Source organism: Pseudophryne corroboree, chromosome 8 (genome assembly GCF_028390025.1).
Source record: "Pseudophryne corroboree isolate aPseCor3 chromosome 8, aPseCor3.hap2, whole genome shotgun sequence".
Classification (NCBI taxonomy): domain Eukaryota; kingdom Metazoa; phylum Chordata; class Amphibia; order Anura; family Myobatrachidae; genus Pseudophryne; species Pseudophryne corroboree.
The window spans coordinates 58240976-58260803 of record NC_086451.1 but is presented as its reverse complement, the minus strand read 5'-3'; the positions used below and the strand labels follow the sequence as shown (position 1 = coordinate 58260803).

At 46.4% G+C, this 19828-nt stretch overlaps 1 protein-coding gene across 4 annotated transcripts in view; it reads left to right on the top strand.

The window, feature by feature from the left end:
- Positions 1 to 7690: 7690 nt before the first annotated feature.
- Positions 7691 to 19828, top strand: part of PKN3 (protein kinase N3) — a 138554-nt gene continuing 126416 nt past the window's right edge. For 2 of the 4 annotated variants that reach the window (XR_010182960.1, XM_063936446.1), the window contains exon 1: positions 17780 to 17921. Coding sequence is in view for 1 of the 4 variants with exons in the window: in XM_063936446.1 (XP_063792516.1) it covers positions 17892 to 17921 (30 nt within the window). In the remaining 3 variants the exon portion in view is untranslated. Of the gene's footprint in view, positions 7774 to 17778; positions 17922 to 19828 lie in introns of those variants that run through there. The other 2 variants (XR_010182962.1, XR_010182961.1) reach the window with 2 other exon arrangements.

Below are 19828 nucleotides of genomic sequence, written 5' to 3'. Positions count from 1 at the left end.
GTGGTACAGAATGTCAGAATGTTGACATCAGTCTGAATGTCGCCACGAACGGCATTTACAATGTCGTCATTATGACATTGTCAGCATTGTGAATGTCAGCTTTCTGTCTGTGTCAACATTCAGACCATGTCGGCACTCTGTCTACCTGAGGAATGTATACCCAGGTGGGATGTGTCTGGGGGTGGCAGTTGGAGGGAACTGATACAGTGCCGATATTATGAATGTGGGGGACTACTCACACTTTATATAAGGCAATAAAAAGGGCTTAGGCCACGTCAGTGTATTGGTCACACAGTAGTCTGCTCGGCTTTCCTTCGATTCGCCATCTTATATGGCTTTTCTAGCCTGGCCGCAATAGACAGAAGGTTTGTATGACTGTTCTCTTTTCTCTGTTGGTGATATCCAGGCCCTCAGCAGCAGCAACAACAGTCCCGGCTCCGGCTGCATGGAACAGACTAATGTGGACCTGAAGAGATCATTAGCAGAACATACAGCGTTTCTGTGTGACCTTAATGAGCGTGTGGAATCACTACAGATGAGCACCACTCTCCTTGTGCAGGTATTTGCAAGAAAACAGTCAGATGGGATGCAGTTAATTTATCAGCTGCCGGAATCTCGACAGCCGGGGAAATTCCAGTGGTCGGAATACTGACCGAAGTCCCATATTCCCACTTGGGTGGTGGTCCATGCCACCACCCAGGGAATATAATAGTGTGGTAAGCAAAGGTCGCCACATGGCCCAAAGTGTGGCGAGTGCAGTGAGCTCACTGCACTCGCTGTTCGGATTCCGGCTGTCGGGATTCTGGCGTCACTCTCCTGACTGCTGGGATCTTGACCGCCGGTATTTAATACCAGATCCTGTCAGATAGCATAAACCACCACCCATGCAATGTTTATTGAATGTACGAGAGTGGTGCAATAAGTAAGGTAACAAAACGTCTCATGTGTGTAATGTTCTCTATTTCGTTATAATTTCCCGCCAGTCCAGAGCAGGCAGACTGCTGCTTCTCCTCACGACCATTAGACTGCACCTCATATCAGTCATACTGTCCCAACATCAGCTGTAAGATGGTGGGGCTGGCGGAAACATGGTCAGACATTGAGGTGCGTAGTGTGATCAGATTTCTGCGTCTAAAGGGCACATCAGCAGCTGACATTCATCGCCAGCTTGTCAAGGTGTATGGTGATAACGTCATGTCACGGACACAGGTTTGGGTTTGGTGCCCTGCCTGTGGTGGAGGTGCTTGGCCGGCCGGATCACTGCTCATCTTGAACGTCTGTCCTGCCGTTATCAAAGGCAGTCCACCAACCCGAAACCTGTATCCGGTTCATGACGTTATCACCGTACAGTGCGACAATTTCAGCCTCTGATGTGCCCTTTAGATGCATCAATCTGATCACACTACGCATCTCAATGTTTCCGCCAGCTCCACCATCTTACAGCTGTCAATCAAGAAGTGAGTGGGAGAGGATATCTATGTACAGAGGTGTCCAGCTACAGTTCTACTGCGTATAGCAGATTCTGTAACGGGACTGCGACGCGTATGCAGCGCGGCATGCCGCATGTGTACGCATCGCAAGCAGCTCCCATTAGAATAAATGGGGCGCGCAGCTCCCGCTCACTACAGTTTATAGCGTAGGGTACGCATAGCAGACGCTATGCTGTGCGACAACCTGTGCTGCAATGCAACAGCATAGCAGCCGCAGTCTAAAAGGACACATTGTAACTTTGTCATGTCTTGAAAAATCTTTTAGAAAACCTCTCCTTTTGTAGCGAGGCCTCCAACCAATCCATTCAAAAAAAATTAAAAAGTTTTTATAAAAAGAAAAAAAGCGGAGCGGCCGTGGTCTGTATCCACACCTGCCGGATACATTCTTTCGCTATAGTTGATATGGCGATCAACAGTTTTCGAACCCACAGTGCTACTCGAGTGCCGTTGGGTAGGATGTAGCGGCAATCACTTACAAGTTCGCAAAACCAGGTCGTTTTTTCCTTGCATATGATTGCTGCTTTAAAAATACGGCCATTCTCGGACTAAACCCCAGACCTCCAGCTTCTCGCACCCTATTACATTTACCCCCATATATCTAGTGACAACTTGGGAACAGATGTTTACGAATACATAGGTGTCTATGGTGACACTGTATTGGATATTGTATTGGTAGGGAGTAAGGCGTGCGTGGCCATTACCTCACGTGGCAGTACATTAGCCTCACATGGCAGTATAAAGCAAATAGGCTTCCATATAACCTCCAGCACCACACAATAATATAGCAAGTATACCCATTCAGATTCATATACCTCTATATAGTATGGGTGTGATACCCCATCCCAGTGGTCGGGATGCCAGCGGTCACATGACCAACACCGGCATCCTGACCTTTAGAATGCCAAAAGTGGACGGGGCAATTCTTCTATCCCTCTCCTGCGCCCTACCCTAACCCTAACCTGCCTGGGGTGGCGGCTAGGGCTTAGACTCGGGAGTGAGGGGGTTTATGGCTAACCCCCCTCTAGTGCCTAATCCTAGCCCCTCCCAGGGCCCTAACTGTCACCCCAATACTTACCTTCGGGATTGTCGGTGGTCGGTGTTCCAGCGCTGGGATTCCGAGGGCTGATCGCATTCCTGTAGTATATGCATTATAATGGAGACTATGGGGTAAATTTACTAAGATGGGAATTCTATTTAAGATGGGATGTTGCCCATAGCAACCAATCAGATTCTACTTCTCATTTATCTAGCACCTTCTAGAAGATAATACCTGGAATCTGATTGGTTGCTATGGGCAACATCCCATCTTAAATAGAACTTCCATCTTAGTAAATTTACCCCTTTGTAGGGCATATATAAATGTAAAATTCCCTGCTCTGCCGGTTGGTGAGCAGAATTGTGAATGTGCAGCATGATATTCTCGAGGCAATTCAAAGAACCATGAATGGTCATTCACTGTGATACGCGCTGGCCAGACAAGTGGTCCACAAGCCCATGTAAAGAAGCATTGCAGGACGCACTTCTTACGGTTCGTAAATGACCCTCGATTGCTATGTACTACGACACATTAATACATAATGCAGTGTGTTAAGAAACAAGCCCAATAAGTTACGATAGTCCCACAATAGTTGTACCCTGAAGAGCTGTTCATACAGTTGGGTTCCTTTATTAATATTACATTTAGTAATTTGAGCAAAACCGCAGCAACCAATCAGAAACCTGCTGTATTTGGCCAATCAGAAATCTGCTGTATTTGGCCAATCAGAAACCTGCTGTATTTGTCTAACTTGCACTATAACGTTAATAGCTTATTGTCTGCAGCGCTTCAGTGCAAGTGCTGAACCAGAAGTTAATCCTACATGAGTTAGTGTATACAGTATGTTTTGCTTTCTTCTTACAGGCATGCAATAAGCCGAAGGTGTGGGGGAGCCGACGGACATCGAGGCGATACAGAACACGTCCTCACTTCTATGATGACACCCAGTCTGAGCTGGGATTTAATGCAGCCTGGCAGTGCAGGAACAGTGATGCTGCGTCCGAGATGTCTTGTGCTTGGTGACAGCCTCAGTTTTATGCTCTCTGGGGGGCAGATGTATTAAGCCTGAAGACGGCATATGGAAGTGATAAACCAATGATAAGTGTACGGTGATAAATGCACCAGCCAATCAGCTCCTAATTGTTAATTTACATATTGGAGCTGATTGGCTGGTGCGTTTATCACTTTGCACTTATTACTGGTTTATCACTTCCTTATGCCGTCTCCAGGTTAGTACATCTTCCAGTGGGTTCAATATCTATACCTAAATTGCAGCAAAGAAAGACACATGAAACTCAAAGCCTAGGCATGCAGCTTGGTACCTGTAATGTGCATTTGTCAGTAATACACTTTATTATGTCATTCATTTAATAAAAGCAATGTGTGCATGTTGATTTTGATCATATATCTGCAGAAGTCTATTGCAGATAACAATTCCTATAATATTACTTGTCTATATAGCCAGATTCCGTATGGATTGTATCGGGAACTGGTCAGAATCCCAGCAGTCGAAATACCTGAAGCTGGAATCCCGACACCATTTGCCGAAACTGGCAACCCGATTAGGGTCATAAGGCCGAACGAGAGTGTGCCGGCCCGTATGAGAGGTAAGGCTGCGGGGGAGGGGGCTAGGTTTAGGCACCCCCGGGGAGGGTTTAGGGTTAGGCTGCAGAGGGGAGGGCTATCCAAATACTCACATGCGGTAACTCTCCATAGGGTTTATCGCAAATTTCTCTTCACCTACAGTACTCTGAGCAGATGAAAAGTTGGGGAAAATCCCTATTTTTTGGTAAAAAAGTCAGGACTTTGGGGCCGATTCAGATGCTACGACAGCGGTCACAGGCGGAAGGCTGCTGAAGTGTGCGCACGCGACGGCATCTCACTAGTGCGAACGCCTCTGCCTGATTGACAGGCAGAGACGCTTGCGGGGCGGGAGGGGGTGCCGTGGTGGCATTAAAGGTGCGTTGACTCTGCGTTGGGGGTTGGTCCGAACAACGCAGGGGTGTCCGGACCGCTTGCGAGGCGGAGCTGCAGCGGCTGCGTGACATGTCTCCGGGGAGAGGGGGGAGGGAAGGGCTGGATTCAGCATGAGGGGCGGACTTGCCCTGTGCTGGGCGTCCCCCCGCATGTCTAAGAATTCAATCATAGATGTGCATTTTTTCACACATCTACGATCAGGTCTGAATTACCCCCTTTGTTCAGAAGCAAGTGGACACCCTCCTTAATGATTTATTAGTCACTTGGAAGCTTTTCATTATTTTTAATTTGCCAATAACAAGATGAAAGTTTTGGGGTGAAAAAGTGCAAAGTGATGGAAATTGGGGTACAAGGTATGGGACAGGTATATGAGGGTGCTCTATGAGTGGGACTAGAGTTTTTTAGGCTTGCATGTGGGAGTAAATTACCACTTTTGCAAGGTTTTTAAAAGTACCTTTAATTGAGCCAATTATACACTTCTACCCATTTTCATGTACCCCAAATGTAATGAGAACACTTATTTTACACAAAAAAGCTTGCTTTTTATCATTTATAAGTGTTTCAAAAATATATACATATTGCAGCCATTTATCACATTTCAAGTTCCCAAAATATTTTAATTATGCCCTCTAATATACTTCTATACTGTTATCCTAGGTCACTTTGGCATTTTTTGGGGTACTGGCTGATTTCCTCATTTTTACCTGCACTATTTGCTGGTTAACACATCGCAGGTCACATATTTTGTACTAGGACAGGCCGATAAACGGGAGCACGCATACCTGCGATAAGCAGTTTTTTATCCGATAGGTGCGATAACTTTACCTGCGATTGTGGATCGCGTTATCAATGCTAATTAGATACTCCCCATAGTGGGCCTAATTTAGTAAGGATAACAAATTCTGCTAATTAGCAGAATTTGCTATCCTTTGGATCACATGCTGGGGGCCGCCCATCGCACGGCAAGGCCACCCAGCATGCTGCCAGCTGCCTCCCCCCCCCCTTCAACAAAGCACACTTAGAAAATGGCAGGCTTCCGCCCAGAAACCACGGCTTCCTGTCAGTCAAACAGCGGCTATATTGCGATTACAATCTGTACGCACTAGGGTTAGGCACTAGAGGGGGACCGGTTGGTGAAAAACACTAAATACTAAGGGGTGTATTTACTGAAGTGTGGAATTTTAGAAGTGGAGATGTTGCCCATAGCAACCAATTAGATATGATACTTATTTATCTAGCACCTTCCAGAAGATAATAGCTAGAGTCTGATTGGTTGCTATGAGCAACATCCCCACTTCTAAAAATCTGCACGTTAGTAAATATACCCCTAATAGTCTACAACTGAAATAGAATTTGTTTTTGTTTTTTTTTTGTTTTTTTTTCTAATTGTTCAAGATAAAGCTGTGTGTGGATTTTCCAGACACAATAAAAATATTTATGAAAATTAGGGATGAGCACTTAAACTGGAAAAGTACCTGTGATACCACAAATAAGTTACCATTTAGGAGGTCTTACCACAAGGTTTCAACAGAGCTTCAAAACACTAAAGGGTAGATTTACTAAGAATCGCTTTGTCAAAGCCACTAATGATCAACGACTTCGATAAATTCTAAACAGCAACAGAAATTAATGCTAGACCAGTTTTAGCAATTATTTTTGTTGCCATGTTAAAACTATTGGTTAACACTATCGGAGTCAGACTGGCCCACAGGGGAAACCCCTGGTGGGCCCCACTGCCGGTGGGCCCTCCACCTCCTCTAGGGATCAGGTTCCAGACTCTATCCTAGTGCAGGGTTGCCTACTTTAAATAGCTTCTCTACGGGAGAAGCATGGAGAGGAGACGCAGTAGGAGACTTCAGGGGGCGGGGCCATACTCTGACATAATTAAGCCCCGCCCCACATCGGGATACGCATCGATTCGTGGGTCCGCGGGAAGGGGGCGGGTCTAAAATGACGCAATTTGCATAATTTTAACCCCACCCCATGGACTTGCGAATACAGCAGTGTATCTCTTCATCCTGCCCACATCACTAGGGTGCGAGCAGGTTGCGGGAAACCTGCCTACGCTTCCGGAGGTGCGGGGGGACTACCCCCAAAAATGGGAGCCTCCCGCAGCTTCCGGGAGAGTAGGCAAGTATGCATTATACATGTTACATTATACTTCACAAGAATATGGTTTATGATATGTTTACCAATGAGCACAGAACACGTACTCTGTAATGATTAGCCAAACCTCTGTGGTGGCTGGCCACGCCCCTGTTGGAGCCTGGACACACCCTTAAGCATGGGCCGCTAAAGCAGCATTCCCCCGGTGGGCCCTTCATCATACTTGCCGACATTCTGGCTGCTCTCTGCGGGAGAGAGCAGCCAGGTTGGCTCAGCAAGGGGGCAGGGGAGGACTGTGACGTGGGGAGGAGGTGGACCGAAGGCGGGACGGGGGTGGAGCAGGGGCGGGACAGGGGCGGATTTTTAGTGGCACATCCTTTAAGCCACGCCCCCACTCTGTAATGCCGCGATCCCCGGCATTACACTGCAGGGGGCGTGGCTATGATGACGCGATTCAGCAAGAATCGCGTCATCAACTGCCCGGACCGCCCACTTTACACACTAAGTGGGCGGACGGGCAGGGGGACCCCTGATTCCGGGAGACTTGCCTGCTCTTCCGGGGGGCCGGGAGGGTCACCCGATTTTCGGGAGCCTCCCGGCCATTCCGGGAGAGTAGGCAAGTATGGCCCTTCATGTCCCAGTCTGACACTGAACCAGGCACGGATACAGAGGGGGGCGGTGGGGGCGATCGCCCCCCCTAGCACACTTCTGCCTACAGACAATCTGTCTGTGAAGTCCTGCTCCTTAACCCCTTCCTATCTCAGCTGGCCGTCAGCTATAGTCAGTCAGCTATAGTCAGTGGTGTGAGTCGCAGCAGCTCACAGCGGGTGCCCCTTCCTCCTCACTCACCCTTTTGGCCTGCACGGCAGTTAATCAATCAACATAGTTTGTTGATTGAGACTGCTTTCATCTCCCCAGCGTCTCCTTGCTGATAACAGATCCAGGAAGTGTGGCTGTGTGTTGGGGGCGTGGCTTCACTTATAAGACAGGCTAGTGGGCTAATACAAACAGTATACTATAGTGTGTTTACTTTTTTCCACACTGAGAGCATGCTGCATTCCTGCACCCAGAGACCAGCCAGAGGGACTTTCCTGCCAATCTGTGCCATTGACCAGCCTGTGGAAAAGGGACCATCTTACCAGCCTGTTGCAGAGGAACCAGCCAGTAAGAGATCTTCTTGCCATATTCCCTAGGCAGGGTATTACAGGTTGAGTCTCACATATGTGCGATACAGTAGAACAGAGGATGTCTGTAGTAGATGCACTTATAGGTTTTAAAATATTCCTTGTATTTCATAATATTAAACATTACATATCATGTCCTGTCAGTGAAATACTAAAATAATAGAGAGATGCGTGTAAAAGTACAGAAAATGTGCATAAAAATGCTATACAAGAAATATGGTGTATGCTAATCTGTCCTCTATTTGGTTACTTTCTCATAACACCATACTCCTTCTACAAGGTATCAACTCGGAATTGTCCTCACCGTGTAATTCCCCTACAAGGTGCCCTCACTATAGCCTCACAAATTAGTATTAACGTCTTCAAGTTCCTGTATAGCATTGGTCCTATAATGTGCATCAGTTTATATATCAGTGGGAGAGATCCCTTGATTATAAATGGCACCCTAATAGCTGGTAGGGATATATTGCAAGATAAGCAGGTAAAGGATTTGTTAGTGGGTGTTTGGTATAATAATCACTTCTACAACACATCAAATCAAAGTCTCCCAATATAACATCTATCCAAATCCCTAGAAATATTTCAATTGCTTGATATGGTGCGTCCTCGGGAGCCTCACTCTCTTATAACTGATGTCATTACAGACAAGGGGCCTAATTCAGACCTGATCGGCTGCTGTGCATTTTCTCACAGCAGCCGTTCAGGTTTGAACTGCACATATACGCTGGTGCATGGCAGACAGCCGACGGCCATCTCAGCCCTGCCAGGCAGAGGCGGACGCTGGGCAGGAGGGTGCGGGCCGGTGGCGTTTTGCTGCCTTTTTAGGGGTGCGGTCCAGGCAACGCAGGTGTGCCCGGACCGTGCGGGGGGCAGGCTGCTGCGTGACGTCACACGCAGCCGCTGTGACCCGGTCAGTGACCAGTAGCTCCCTGCCTGTGCCCAGGAGCTGCGCTGGTAGGGAGCTACTCATCAAGTACAAAAGCATTGCCGCTGTGCGATGGTTTTGAACTTGTACGGTGGGGAGTCAGACATGCGGGGCGGACTAGCCTTGTGCTGGGTCCCCCCCCCCCCCCCCCCCGCATGTCTGAGTAACTGATCGTAGCTGCACGGCTACGATCAAGTTTGAATTATGCCAAATGTCTTGTCACTACTGTTGCCACAAATGCCGTATTTTGATGGCCCTCTATTATACCATCTATATGTTCATCATAATTTATGACACGTCATGTACAGTTGTGATACCTACAGTATACAAAGTTGTAATTCCCTAATATTGGGGTATAACAAAAAAATATTAAATTAAAGCAGAATGCCTGGATTAATTATGATTGACTTATTCTATATCAGCACCTCATATTAACATGAGAAACATTAACAATCTGATAATAGATTTATAAAATAGACAATCCTAGCAGTGCGCACAAGCAGAAAAAAAGCAGCTCGGTGAGCTCAATATTTTACTTAAAGGTATCCTCACATCTTCACCAAATATGTGCCAAAAAAGGTTGAATAGAAGTTATCCAGCGCTACTGCATACAGTATGTAGGTCATTCATAAATATACCACTTCAGATACAGCAGATGTCATATCTCACAGTATACTTCTTATTAGGCTCATTCAGATATACCCAAAATGTAAGAGATAAGCAATTATAGTGAAACACTGTTTAATAATTGTAAGATTTAATATGAGAAAAACGAAAACATATAAACTCCACACAGATCACATGTATTTCCAAGTGGCCAAATTTTGACAATTCCAGCTAGACATGAACTGTTATTTAAGCAGTTCAGAATGCACTTGAAACAGTGCAAGTCCTGGGTTCTCCCACTGGTGCAGGCTCAGGTTTGGCTGAAATTTACAATTATTAAACAGTACTTCACTATATTTGCTTATCCCTTTCATTGGAGATAGCTGAATGAGCCTAATAAGAAGTATGACATCTGCTGTATCTGAAGTGGTATATTTATGAACAACCTACATATGCAGTAGCACTGGCTAAATTCTATACAACAATGTGATAATACCTATAATTCCTTAAATTAATTGTATCAATCAGATAACTATGGTATACTTGCAACATTTTTCTGGAAAAAAAAGGGTGGTGGGGGGATTTCCCAAACCTATGTGGCACATAGATGCAAAAGGGATTTTAATCTACAGGTGAACTCCTGCGAGTATTACGTACTCTCACTTAATCCTGGTTAGTCTCAAACTCCATTATTGGACAATTACAAATGTGGAATTCATCTATTAGGGTTGGCAAGTGTTGAGTACTGTGTGGGATTATCAAATAATTGGTCTAACCCCCCAAGACTCTGTGCCTAAAATCCCCTTGGTACTATTCAGCAGTTCCCCTTATTATAATAATATAACAGGGTATTATAATGTGTCTTCCCTTCCTGGTTCAGTAACACATAAAATGCCAGTTGTTACCATTTGTATCCATAAAAGTTGCTAGTATCCCAAAGAAAGGAATTATAGGTATTATCACATTGTTACTGTTTCTCATTTTAATATAATGCGCTTATATAGATTCAGTCAATCATCAAGGTTTATGATAATACTGTATTTCATAACGACGTTGACATATAAACCTTGATGATTGACTGTCTCTATATCAGTACCTCATATTAAGATGAGAAATAGCTGCAAATAATTACTCCAGACATTTTGTTTATATTTAATTTTCTTTTGCTATACCCCAATATTAGGGGATTATAACTTTTTATACTGTAGGTATCACAATTGTACATGACGTGTCATACATTATGATGAACATAAGGAGGGATTTGGATAGATGTCATATTGGGCAACTTTGCTTTGATGTGTTGTAGAAGTGATTATTATACCTAACATCCACTAACAAATCCTTTACCTGCAATTATACCTATTTGTGTGATGGATGAATTTGGACGGGAGAGGGGAGGAGTCAAGATGGGAGGGGTCAAGATGAGAGGGGTGGAGTCAAGACGAGAGAGGGGAGGAGTCGGGACTGGAGAGGGGAGGGGTCAAGATTAAACCGTAAACCGCCCCCCCTAAAAGAAAAGTCTAGATCCGACCCTGCACTGAACACTATCAATGAACAGCTGCTGTGACAAACCACAGCATAATAAATCTACCACTAAGTACTAGTTTTTTAATTTACTAAGATGGGAGTTCTATTTAAGAAGGGATGTTGCCTATAGCAACCAATCAGATTCTACTTCTCATTTATCTAGCACATTCTAAAAGATAATAGCTGGAATCTGATTGGTTGCTATGGGCAACATGCCATCTTAAATAGAACTCCCATCGCGGTAAATTTACCCCCAGGTCTGAATTAGGCCCGACGCATGTCCTTTGCAAAAGTATTACTTATATTACATTATTACACAGCCCACAGCCCACTGCACTGACTAGTATGCAAATATGAGTAATTTCAGGTGGTTATTATAAGCTTAGATATACAGCACAACACAGATCTCGCTCTCCACTATTGCTTGCTATCATCCTGTCACAGATCTATTCACTGGCATGGGGAGGAAGGCTTCCTGTCCAATGTCAGTATACAGGAAGGAGGGAAACTTCCAACCTTGCATAAGATCTAGGGCTCTCCAAGTGTGAAACTACACGTCCCAGCATGCTCTGTCTGCTGATACATGTCAGGGTGTGCTGGGATTTGTTGTTTCACAACACCTGGAGATCCATGGGTTGCCGATCTGCGCTTTCTTGCAGTGTTTTCAAGCAGATTAAGATTGTTAGTTATTACTATATTACTTTCTCTAACGTCCTAGTGGATGCTGGGGACTCCGTAAGGACCATGGGGACGGGCTCCGCAGGAGACATGGGCACTTTAAGAAAGAATTTAGATTCTGGTGTGCTCTGGCTCCTCCCTCTATGTACCTCCTCCAGACCTCAGTTTGAATCTGTGCCCGGACGAGCTGGGTGCTGTTCAGTGAGCTCTCCTGAGCTTGCTGTAAGAAAGTATTTTGTTAGGTTTTTTATTTTCAGGGAGCTCTGCTGGCAACAGACTCCCTGCATCGTGGGACAGAGGGGAGAGAAGCAGCCCTACTCTCTGAAGATAGGTCCTGCTTCTTAGGCTACTGGACACCATTAGCTCCAGAGGGATCGTACACAGGATCTCACCCTCGTCGTCCGATCCCAGAGCCGCACCGCCGTCCCCCTCACAGAGCCGGAAGACAGAAGCCGGGTGAGTATGAGAAGCAAAGAAGACTTCGAAATCGGCGGCAGAAGACTCCGTTCTTCACATGAGGTAACGCACAGCACTGCAGCTGTGCGCCATTGCTCCATACACACCTCACATACTCCGGTCACTGTAAGAGTGCAGGGCGCAGGGGGGGGGGGGGGGGGACGCCCTGGGCAGCATATGGACCTCTGTTGGCAAAAGTAAACATATATACAGTTGGGCACTGTACATATGTTTGAGCCCACGCCAAAAAGATATGTATTTTAGCAGGACAGAAGCCCGCCGTCGAGGGGGCGGGGCTTCTCCCTCAGCACTCACCAGCACCATTTTTTCTCCACAGCTCCGCTGAGAAGAAGCTCCCCAGGCTCTCCCCTGCAGATCACGGTAGAAAAAGGGTAAAAAGAGAGGGGGGGGGGGCACATAATTAGGCGCTAAAAACACAAATACAGCAGCTACTGGGTTAACATTAAGTTACTGTGTTATTCCTGGGTTATATAGCGCTGGGGTGTGTGCTGGCATACTCTCTCTCTGTCTCACCAAAGGGCCTTGTGGGGGAACTGTCTTCAAAAAGGGCATTCCCTGTGTGTGTGGTGTGTCGGTACGCTTGTGTCGACATGTCTGATGAGGAAGGCTATGTGGAAGCAGAGCGGGAGCAAATGAATGTGGTGTCTCCGCCGACGGCGCCGACACCTGATTGGATGGATATGTGGAAGGTTTTAAATGATAATGTTAAATCCTTGCATAAAAGGTTAGACAAAGCTGAAACCTCAGGACAGTCAGGGTCCCAACCCATGCCTGATCCTATGTCGCAGAGGCCGACAGGGTCTCGGAAGCGCCCACTATCCCAAATTATTGACACGGATACCGACATGGATTCTGACTCCAGTGTCGATTACGATGATGCAAAGTTACAGCCAAAATTGGCTAAATCCATCCGTTATATGATTATAGCTATTAAGGATGTGTTGCACATCACAGAGAAAACCCCAGTCCCTGAGTGTTCATATGTATGGGGAAAAGAAGCCGCAGGTAACTTTTCCCCCCTCACACGAGCTCAATGAGTTATGTGAAAAGGCTTGGGAATCTCCAGATAAAAAACTGCAGATTTCCAAAAAGATTCTTATGGCGTATCCTTTCCCGCCAGCGGACAGGTTACGCTGGGAATCCTCCCCTAGGGTGGACAAAGCTTTTACACGCTTATCCAAGAAGGTAGCCCTGCCGTTACAGGATACGGCTACCCTCAAAGATGCTGCGGATCGCAAACAGGAGGTTACCCTGAAGTCCATTTATACACATTCAGGTACCTTACTGAGGCCGGCAATCGCATCGGCTTTGGTGTGTAGTGCTGTAGCAGCATGGACGGATACCTTATCTGAGGATACCTTAGACAAGGATACTATATTAATGACCCTGGGGCATATTAAAGACGCTGTCCTTTATATGAGAGATGCTCAGAGAGACATTAGCCTACTAGGTTCTAGAATAAATGCTATGTCGATTTCTGCCAGAAGGGTCCTGTGGACTCGGCAATGGACAGGTGATGCCGACTCAAAAACTCACATGGAGGTTTTACCTTACAAGGGTGAGGAATTGTTTGGGGAGGGTCTCTCGGACCTGGTCTCCACAGCTACGGCTGGGAAGTCAATTTTTTTGCCATATGTTTCCTCACAACCTAAGAAAGCACCGTATTACCAAATGCAGTCCTTTCGATCACAGAAAAACAAGAAAGTCCGAGGTGCGTCCTTTCTTGCCAGAGTCAGGGGCAGAGGAAAGAAGCTGCACAACACAGCTAGTTCCCAGGAACAGAAGTCCTCCCCGGCTTCCACTAAATCCACCGCATGACGCTGGGGCTCCACAGGCGGAGCTAGGCCCGGTGGGGGCGCGTCTCCGAAATTTCAGCCACAAGTTGGTTCACTCACAGTTGGATCCCTGGGCAATAGATGTTGTGTCTCAGGGATACATGCTGGAATTCGACGAGATGCCCCCTCACCGATACCTCAAGTCGGCCCTGCCAGCTTCCCCCTTAGAGAGGGAAATAGTGTTAACTGCAATTCACAAATTGTATCTTCAACAGGTGGTGGTCAAGGTTCCCCTCCTTCAACAAGGAAAGGGTTATTATTCGACCATGTTTGTGGTACCGAAACCGGACGGTTCGGTCAGACCCATATTGAATTTAAAATCCCTGAACGTGTACCTAAAAAGGTTCCGGTTCAAGATGGAATCGCTGAGAGCGGTCATTGCAAGCCTGGAAGGGGGGATTTTATGGTGTCTCTGGACATAAAGGATGCATACCTTCATGTCCCCATTTATCCACCTCATCAGGCGTACCTCAGATTTGTGGTACAGGATTGTCATTACCAATTTCAGACGTTGCCGTTTGGTCTCTCCACGGCTCCGAGAATATTTACCAAGGTAATGGCGGAAATGATGGTACTCCTGCGGAAGAATGGGGTCACAATTATCCCATACTTGGACGATCTCCTCATAAAAGCGAGGTCAAGAGAGCAGTTGCTGATCAGCGTAGCACGTTCTCTGGAAGTGTTACGGCAACACGGCTGGATTCTGAATATTCCAAAGTCGCAGTTGGTTCCTACGACTCGTCTGCCCTTCCTGGGCATGATTCTGGACACAGGCCAGAAAAGGGTTTATCTCCCGATAGAGAAGGTTCAGGAACTCATGACACTGGTCAGGGACCTATTAAAACCAAAACAGGTGTCAGTGCATCACTGCACTCGAGTCCTGGGAAAGATGATGGCATCGTACGAGGCCATTCCCTTCGGCCATGCAAGGACCTTTCAATGGGACTTACTGGACAAATGGTCCGGATCACATCTTCAGATGCATCGGTTAATCACCCTATCCCCCAGGGCCAGGGTGTCTCTCCTGTGGTGGCTGCAGAGTGCTCACCTTCTCGAGGGCCGCAGATTCGGCATTCAGGACTGGGTCCTGGTGACCACGGATTCAAGCCTCCGAGGGTGGGGAGCAGTCACACAGGGAAGAAATTTCCAAGGTCTGTGGTCAAGTCAGGAGACTTGCCTTCACATCAACATCCTGGAACTATGAGCCATTTACAACGCCCTACGTCAAGCAGAGGCCCTGCTTCGCGGTCAACCAGTTCTGATTCAGTCAGACAACAGCACCTCTGTGGCTCATGTAAACCGACAAGGCGGCACAAGGAGCAGGGTGGCGATGGCGGAAGCCACCAGAATTCTTCGCTGGGCGGAGAATCATGTAAGCGCACTGTCAGCAGTGTTCATCCCGGGGGTAGACAACTGGGAAGCAGACTTCCTCAGCAGGCACGACCTCCACCCGGGGGAGTGGGGACTTCATCAAGAAGTCTTCGCACAGCTTGCAAGTCGGTAGGAACTGCCACAGGTGGACATGATGGCATCCCGCCTCAACAAGAAACTACAGAGGTATTGCGCCAGGTCAAGAGACCATCAGGTGATAGCTGTAGACGCCCTGGTGACACCGTGGGTGTTCCAATCGGTCTATGTATTTCCTCCTCTTCTTCTCATACCCAAGGTGTTGAGAATCATAAGAAAAAGAGGAGTGAGAACAATACTCATTGTTCCGGATTGGCCAAGAAGGACTTGGTATCCAGATCTGCAAGAAATGCTCACAGAGGACCCGTGGCCTCTTCCTCTAAGACAGGACTTGTTGCAACAAGGGCCCTGTCTGTTCCAAGACTTACCGCGTCTGCATTTGACGGCATGGCGGTTGAACGCCGGATCCTAGCGGAAAAAGGCATTCCAGATGAGGTCATTCCTACGCTGATAAAGGCTAGGAAGGACGTGACAGCTCAACATTATCACCGTATATGGCGAAAATACTTTGCTTGGTGTGAGGCCAGGAATGCCCCTACGGATCAATTCCAGCTGGGCCGTTTCCTTCACTTCCTACAGTCAGGAGTGACTTTGGGCCTGAAATTGGGTTCCATTAAGGTCCAGATTTCGGCCCTATCCATTTTCTTTCAAAAAGAGCTGGCTTCTCTACCTGAAGTTCAGACGTTTGTGAAGGGAGTGCTGCGTATTCAGCCTCCTTTTGTGCCCCCGGTGGCACCTTGGGATCTTAACGTGGTGTTGAGTTTCCTGAAATCCCACTGGTTTGAACCACTCAAAATGGTGGAATTGAAATATCTCACGTGGAAGGTGGTCATGCTACTAGCATTGGCTTCGGCTAGGCGGGTGTCAGAATTGGCGGCTTTGTCACATAAAAGCCCCTATCTGGTTTTCCATGCGGATAGAGCAGAATTGCGGACCCGTCCACAATTTCTGCCAAAAGTGGTTTCATCCTTTCATATAAACCAACCTATTGTGGTGCCTGTGGCTACTACTGACTTGGAGGATTCCGAGTTACTTGATGTGGTCAGGGCTTTGAAGGTTTATGTGGCCAGAACGGCTAGGGTCAGGAAAACAGAATCTTTGTTTATACTGTATGCTTCCAACAAGCTTGGTGCTCCTGCTTCAAAGCAAACTATTGCTCGCTGGATCTGTAATACGATTCAGCAGGCTCATTCTGCGGCTGGATTGCCGCTGCCAAAATCAGTTAAGGCCCATTCCACTAGGAAGGTGGGCTCTTCTTGGGCGGCTGCCCGAGGGGTCTCGGCATTACAGCTGTGCCGAGCGGCTACTTGGTCAGGTTCAAACACTTTTGCAAAGTTCTACAAGTTTGATACCCTTGCTGAGGAGGACCTTGTGTTTGCACATTCGGTGCTGCAGAGTCATCCGCACTCTCCCGCCCGTTTGGGAGCTTTGGTATAATCCCCATGGTCCTTACGGAGTCCCCAGCATCCACTAGGACGTTAGAGAAAATAAGATTTTACTTACCGGTAAATCTATTTCTCATAGTCCGTAGTGGATGCTGGGCGCCCGTCCCAAGTGCGGACTTCTTCTGCAATACTTGTATATAGTTATTGCTGCAATAAGGGCTATGTTATTGTTGCATCAGGGTTGAACTGATGCTCTGTTGTTGTTCATACTGTTGACTGGGTAAGTTTATCACAAGTTATACGGTGTGATTGGTGTGGCTGGTATGAGTCTTGCCCTGGATTTCCAAAATCCCTTCCTTGTACTGTCAGCTCTTCCGGGCACAGTTTCTCTAACTGAGGTCTGGAGGAGGGACATAGAGGGAGGAGCCAGAGCACACCAGAATCTAAATTATTTCTTAAAGTGCCCATGTCTCCTGCGGAGCCCGTCTATTCCCCATGGTCCTTACGGAGTCCCCAGCATCCACTACGGACTACGAGAAATAGATTTACCGGTAAGTAAAATCTTATTTTTACATTTATATAATAATAATTTAATTATATTAGTTATTTAATTATTAATTAATTAATTAATTAATTATATTAATTTAATAATAATTTATAATGTATATTATATTGTATTACTATATGTTTCTAGGCTTCTAATGAAACATTACTATCTTTAGTATGTTCTTTACTGCAACAATGATTGAAAAACATTTCCATAATTATAAAATAACACAAATTATCTGATTGTACCCTTTTATGTAGCCAGGAATATGTGAAATTATTTATTAGAATATGTATAGCTGTACACAAAGGATTAAGGTAATATAAACAATAAACATACTGTCCCTGCATTGAGGAAACATTTTTAGAAGCTGCGTTATTAAACATTTCCAATAGGTGCCTGCCCTGTATTCTTATTTGTCTGTCCACTAGATGTCGCTAATTAGCCAAGTAATTTTCCTGTCTAGCTAATCACCGTTGAGAGGTGGCAATGCTTTTTGCTATCGCTAGGTGGCGTTAGTTTCCCGTTAGGTTAGGGCGCCTTGCAGTACACGGTATCCGCCGCTGGGCGGAGCCGGCTCCCCCGGGAAGATTGAAGTTATTGCTAAGAGGCTGGGGGCGGAGGAGGAGGTCCGGCGGTGACCGGAGGGAAATGGCCGGGGAGCCGCTGCTGCCGGCGCAGGTGAGCAATGACAGGACATCGGGGTCCTGAGATCACAGGGGCATGGGAGAGGGGGTTCCCTTGGGGGTGTGCATACAGGTGGGTGGAGTGTGACTGTATGTAGTGTATTTGTGTGTGTATATATATATATATATATATATATATATATATATATATATATATATATTTGTTCATTCAAGTGTGATACACACCTGTCAGCTAATGGTGTACATAGTCTTTAGCACATGTGACAATGTGTTACTACTAGCAAACTTATATTGGTAAACAGTAGATAAGTTAGGATTGTAAACTCCCTGGGTCCACAAACCGTCCTTTATAGGAGTGTGCACCACTTGTAACCCTACAGGTTATACATTGCACTGTAAAGGCAACAAATTGCACCCACTGTAAACCTGTACAATCTGCTTTAAAGCAGCTGAAAAATGATTTAGGCTTTGGTTTTATCTGTATCTGTCTTGTCTATAGTAATGTCTGGTGCCAGCTCTCGCACGCTGCTGTACTCCTTGTGGTTTTATAAATATTGCGTTCATCTATATAAAAAAAACAAAAAAAAAAATTACTTTTTTTTTTAAGTATAGTAAAACTATTCTGAAATGCGCAGTTCTGTGGTAGGAGGGCTTTTTTTGGGTAGTCTAACACAGCTGGTGTATGCAGTGGCGGTTTTAGGTGTGGGGCGGGCTAGCAGTTTGGGTTTCCATGCCGTTGCGGCCTGAGGGCGCAGCTGCAGTCACCCTGTCAGCCCCATCAGCACCTGTCCGGTGCCCGCATCACAATGACACCCCCCTTACCTACTACTGGCTGTCCACAGCTGACGCCTCCACCCAGCGCAGTGCGTAAAAGGGGCTCTGCCTGGCACAGTGTGCATAAAAGGGGCTCTGCCTGGCACAGTGTGCATAAAAGGGTCTCTGCCTGGCATGTATAGGGGTTCTGCTGTGTGGTGTAATGTGAATTGGTACTATTCTATGGCCACGCCCCTTCCCTGTGAAGCCATGCCCCTGTATTTTATGGCGTGCGCCCTGTCCCTGATTTAAATGGTGAAGGGGGGCACCAAAGGAAACGTTTGCCCTGGACACCACAAGGTCTAGAACCGGCCCTGAGTGTATGTTATCAGTAACCTGTAATAGTCCCTTCACTCCCACTAGAAAAGTAATGCACACAAATCCCGTATGTATATATAATGTACCATTCCCAGGTGCTGTTATTGCATCTCCTACAGATCCAGTCAGTGGCTCTTCCCGGAGCATGCGGTTATTACTATGAGCTGGCTGTGGCGTACCCTCGTTAATACAGGGAGCTTTAAATGTCTCTTGGCAGGTGGCTTAACCTGTTTTGTTTCCCTGCTTCCCAACAGGTTCCTGAAAGCCTCTGATGTCAAATGATTTCCATATAACAGGTTTACAAGTGCACCTCTCTTGTAATATAATAACCAGTGGATGCGCTCAGACAGGTGCAGATGAATGCCTGTCATTTATTGGAAAACATGTCATGCTTTAAACTCAGGAGCTGTTTATAAGACTATCACCAGTAGAATAGTTTTAGGTGGATCCGTCCCTAATCAAAGGGTTTGGTCTGGAGCAATATTCATGAGCTTACATACTCATTAGGAGCTAGTAATATCTCTGAGGCCCTAGAGCATTATTAGGCTGAATCACAGTGTGACTGGTCCAGCTGCAGCTCTTCTCTGTAGCTGGGTGTATTCTATGATTTGTATAAAGTAGGAGGCCTGAATGTTCTATCTACACAAGCGATGAACAAACTGATACAGCCCAAGGGCCGCACATGCGTTGCCCTTATCACCGTAATGCATTAAAGCAATAGTTCTGCAGAAGGGTACATAGGGTGTAGTGGTGGATGAGGCATCCGGGCACCAAACGCTGACACTTTAGCTTTCCCAAGATGCATAGCTT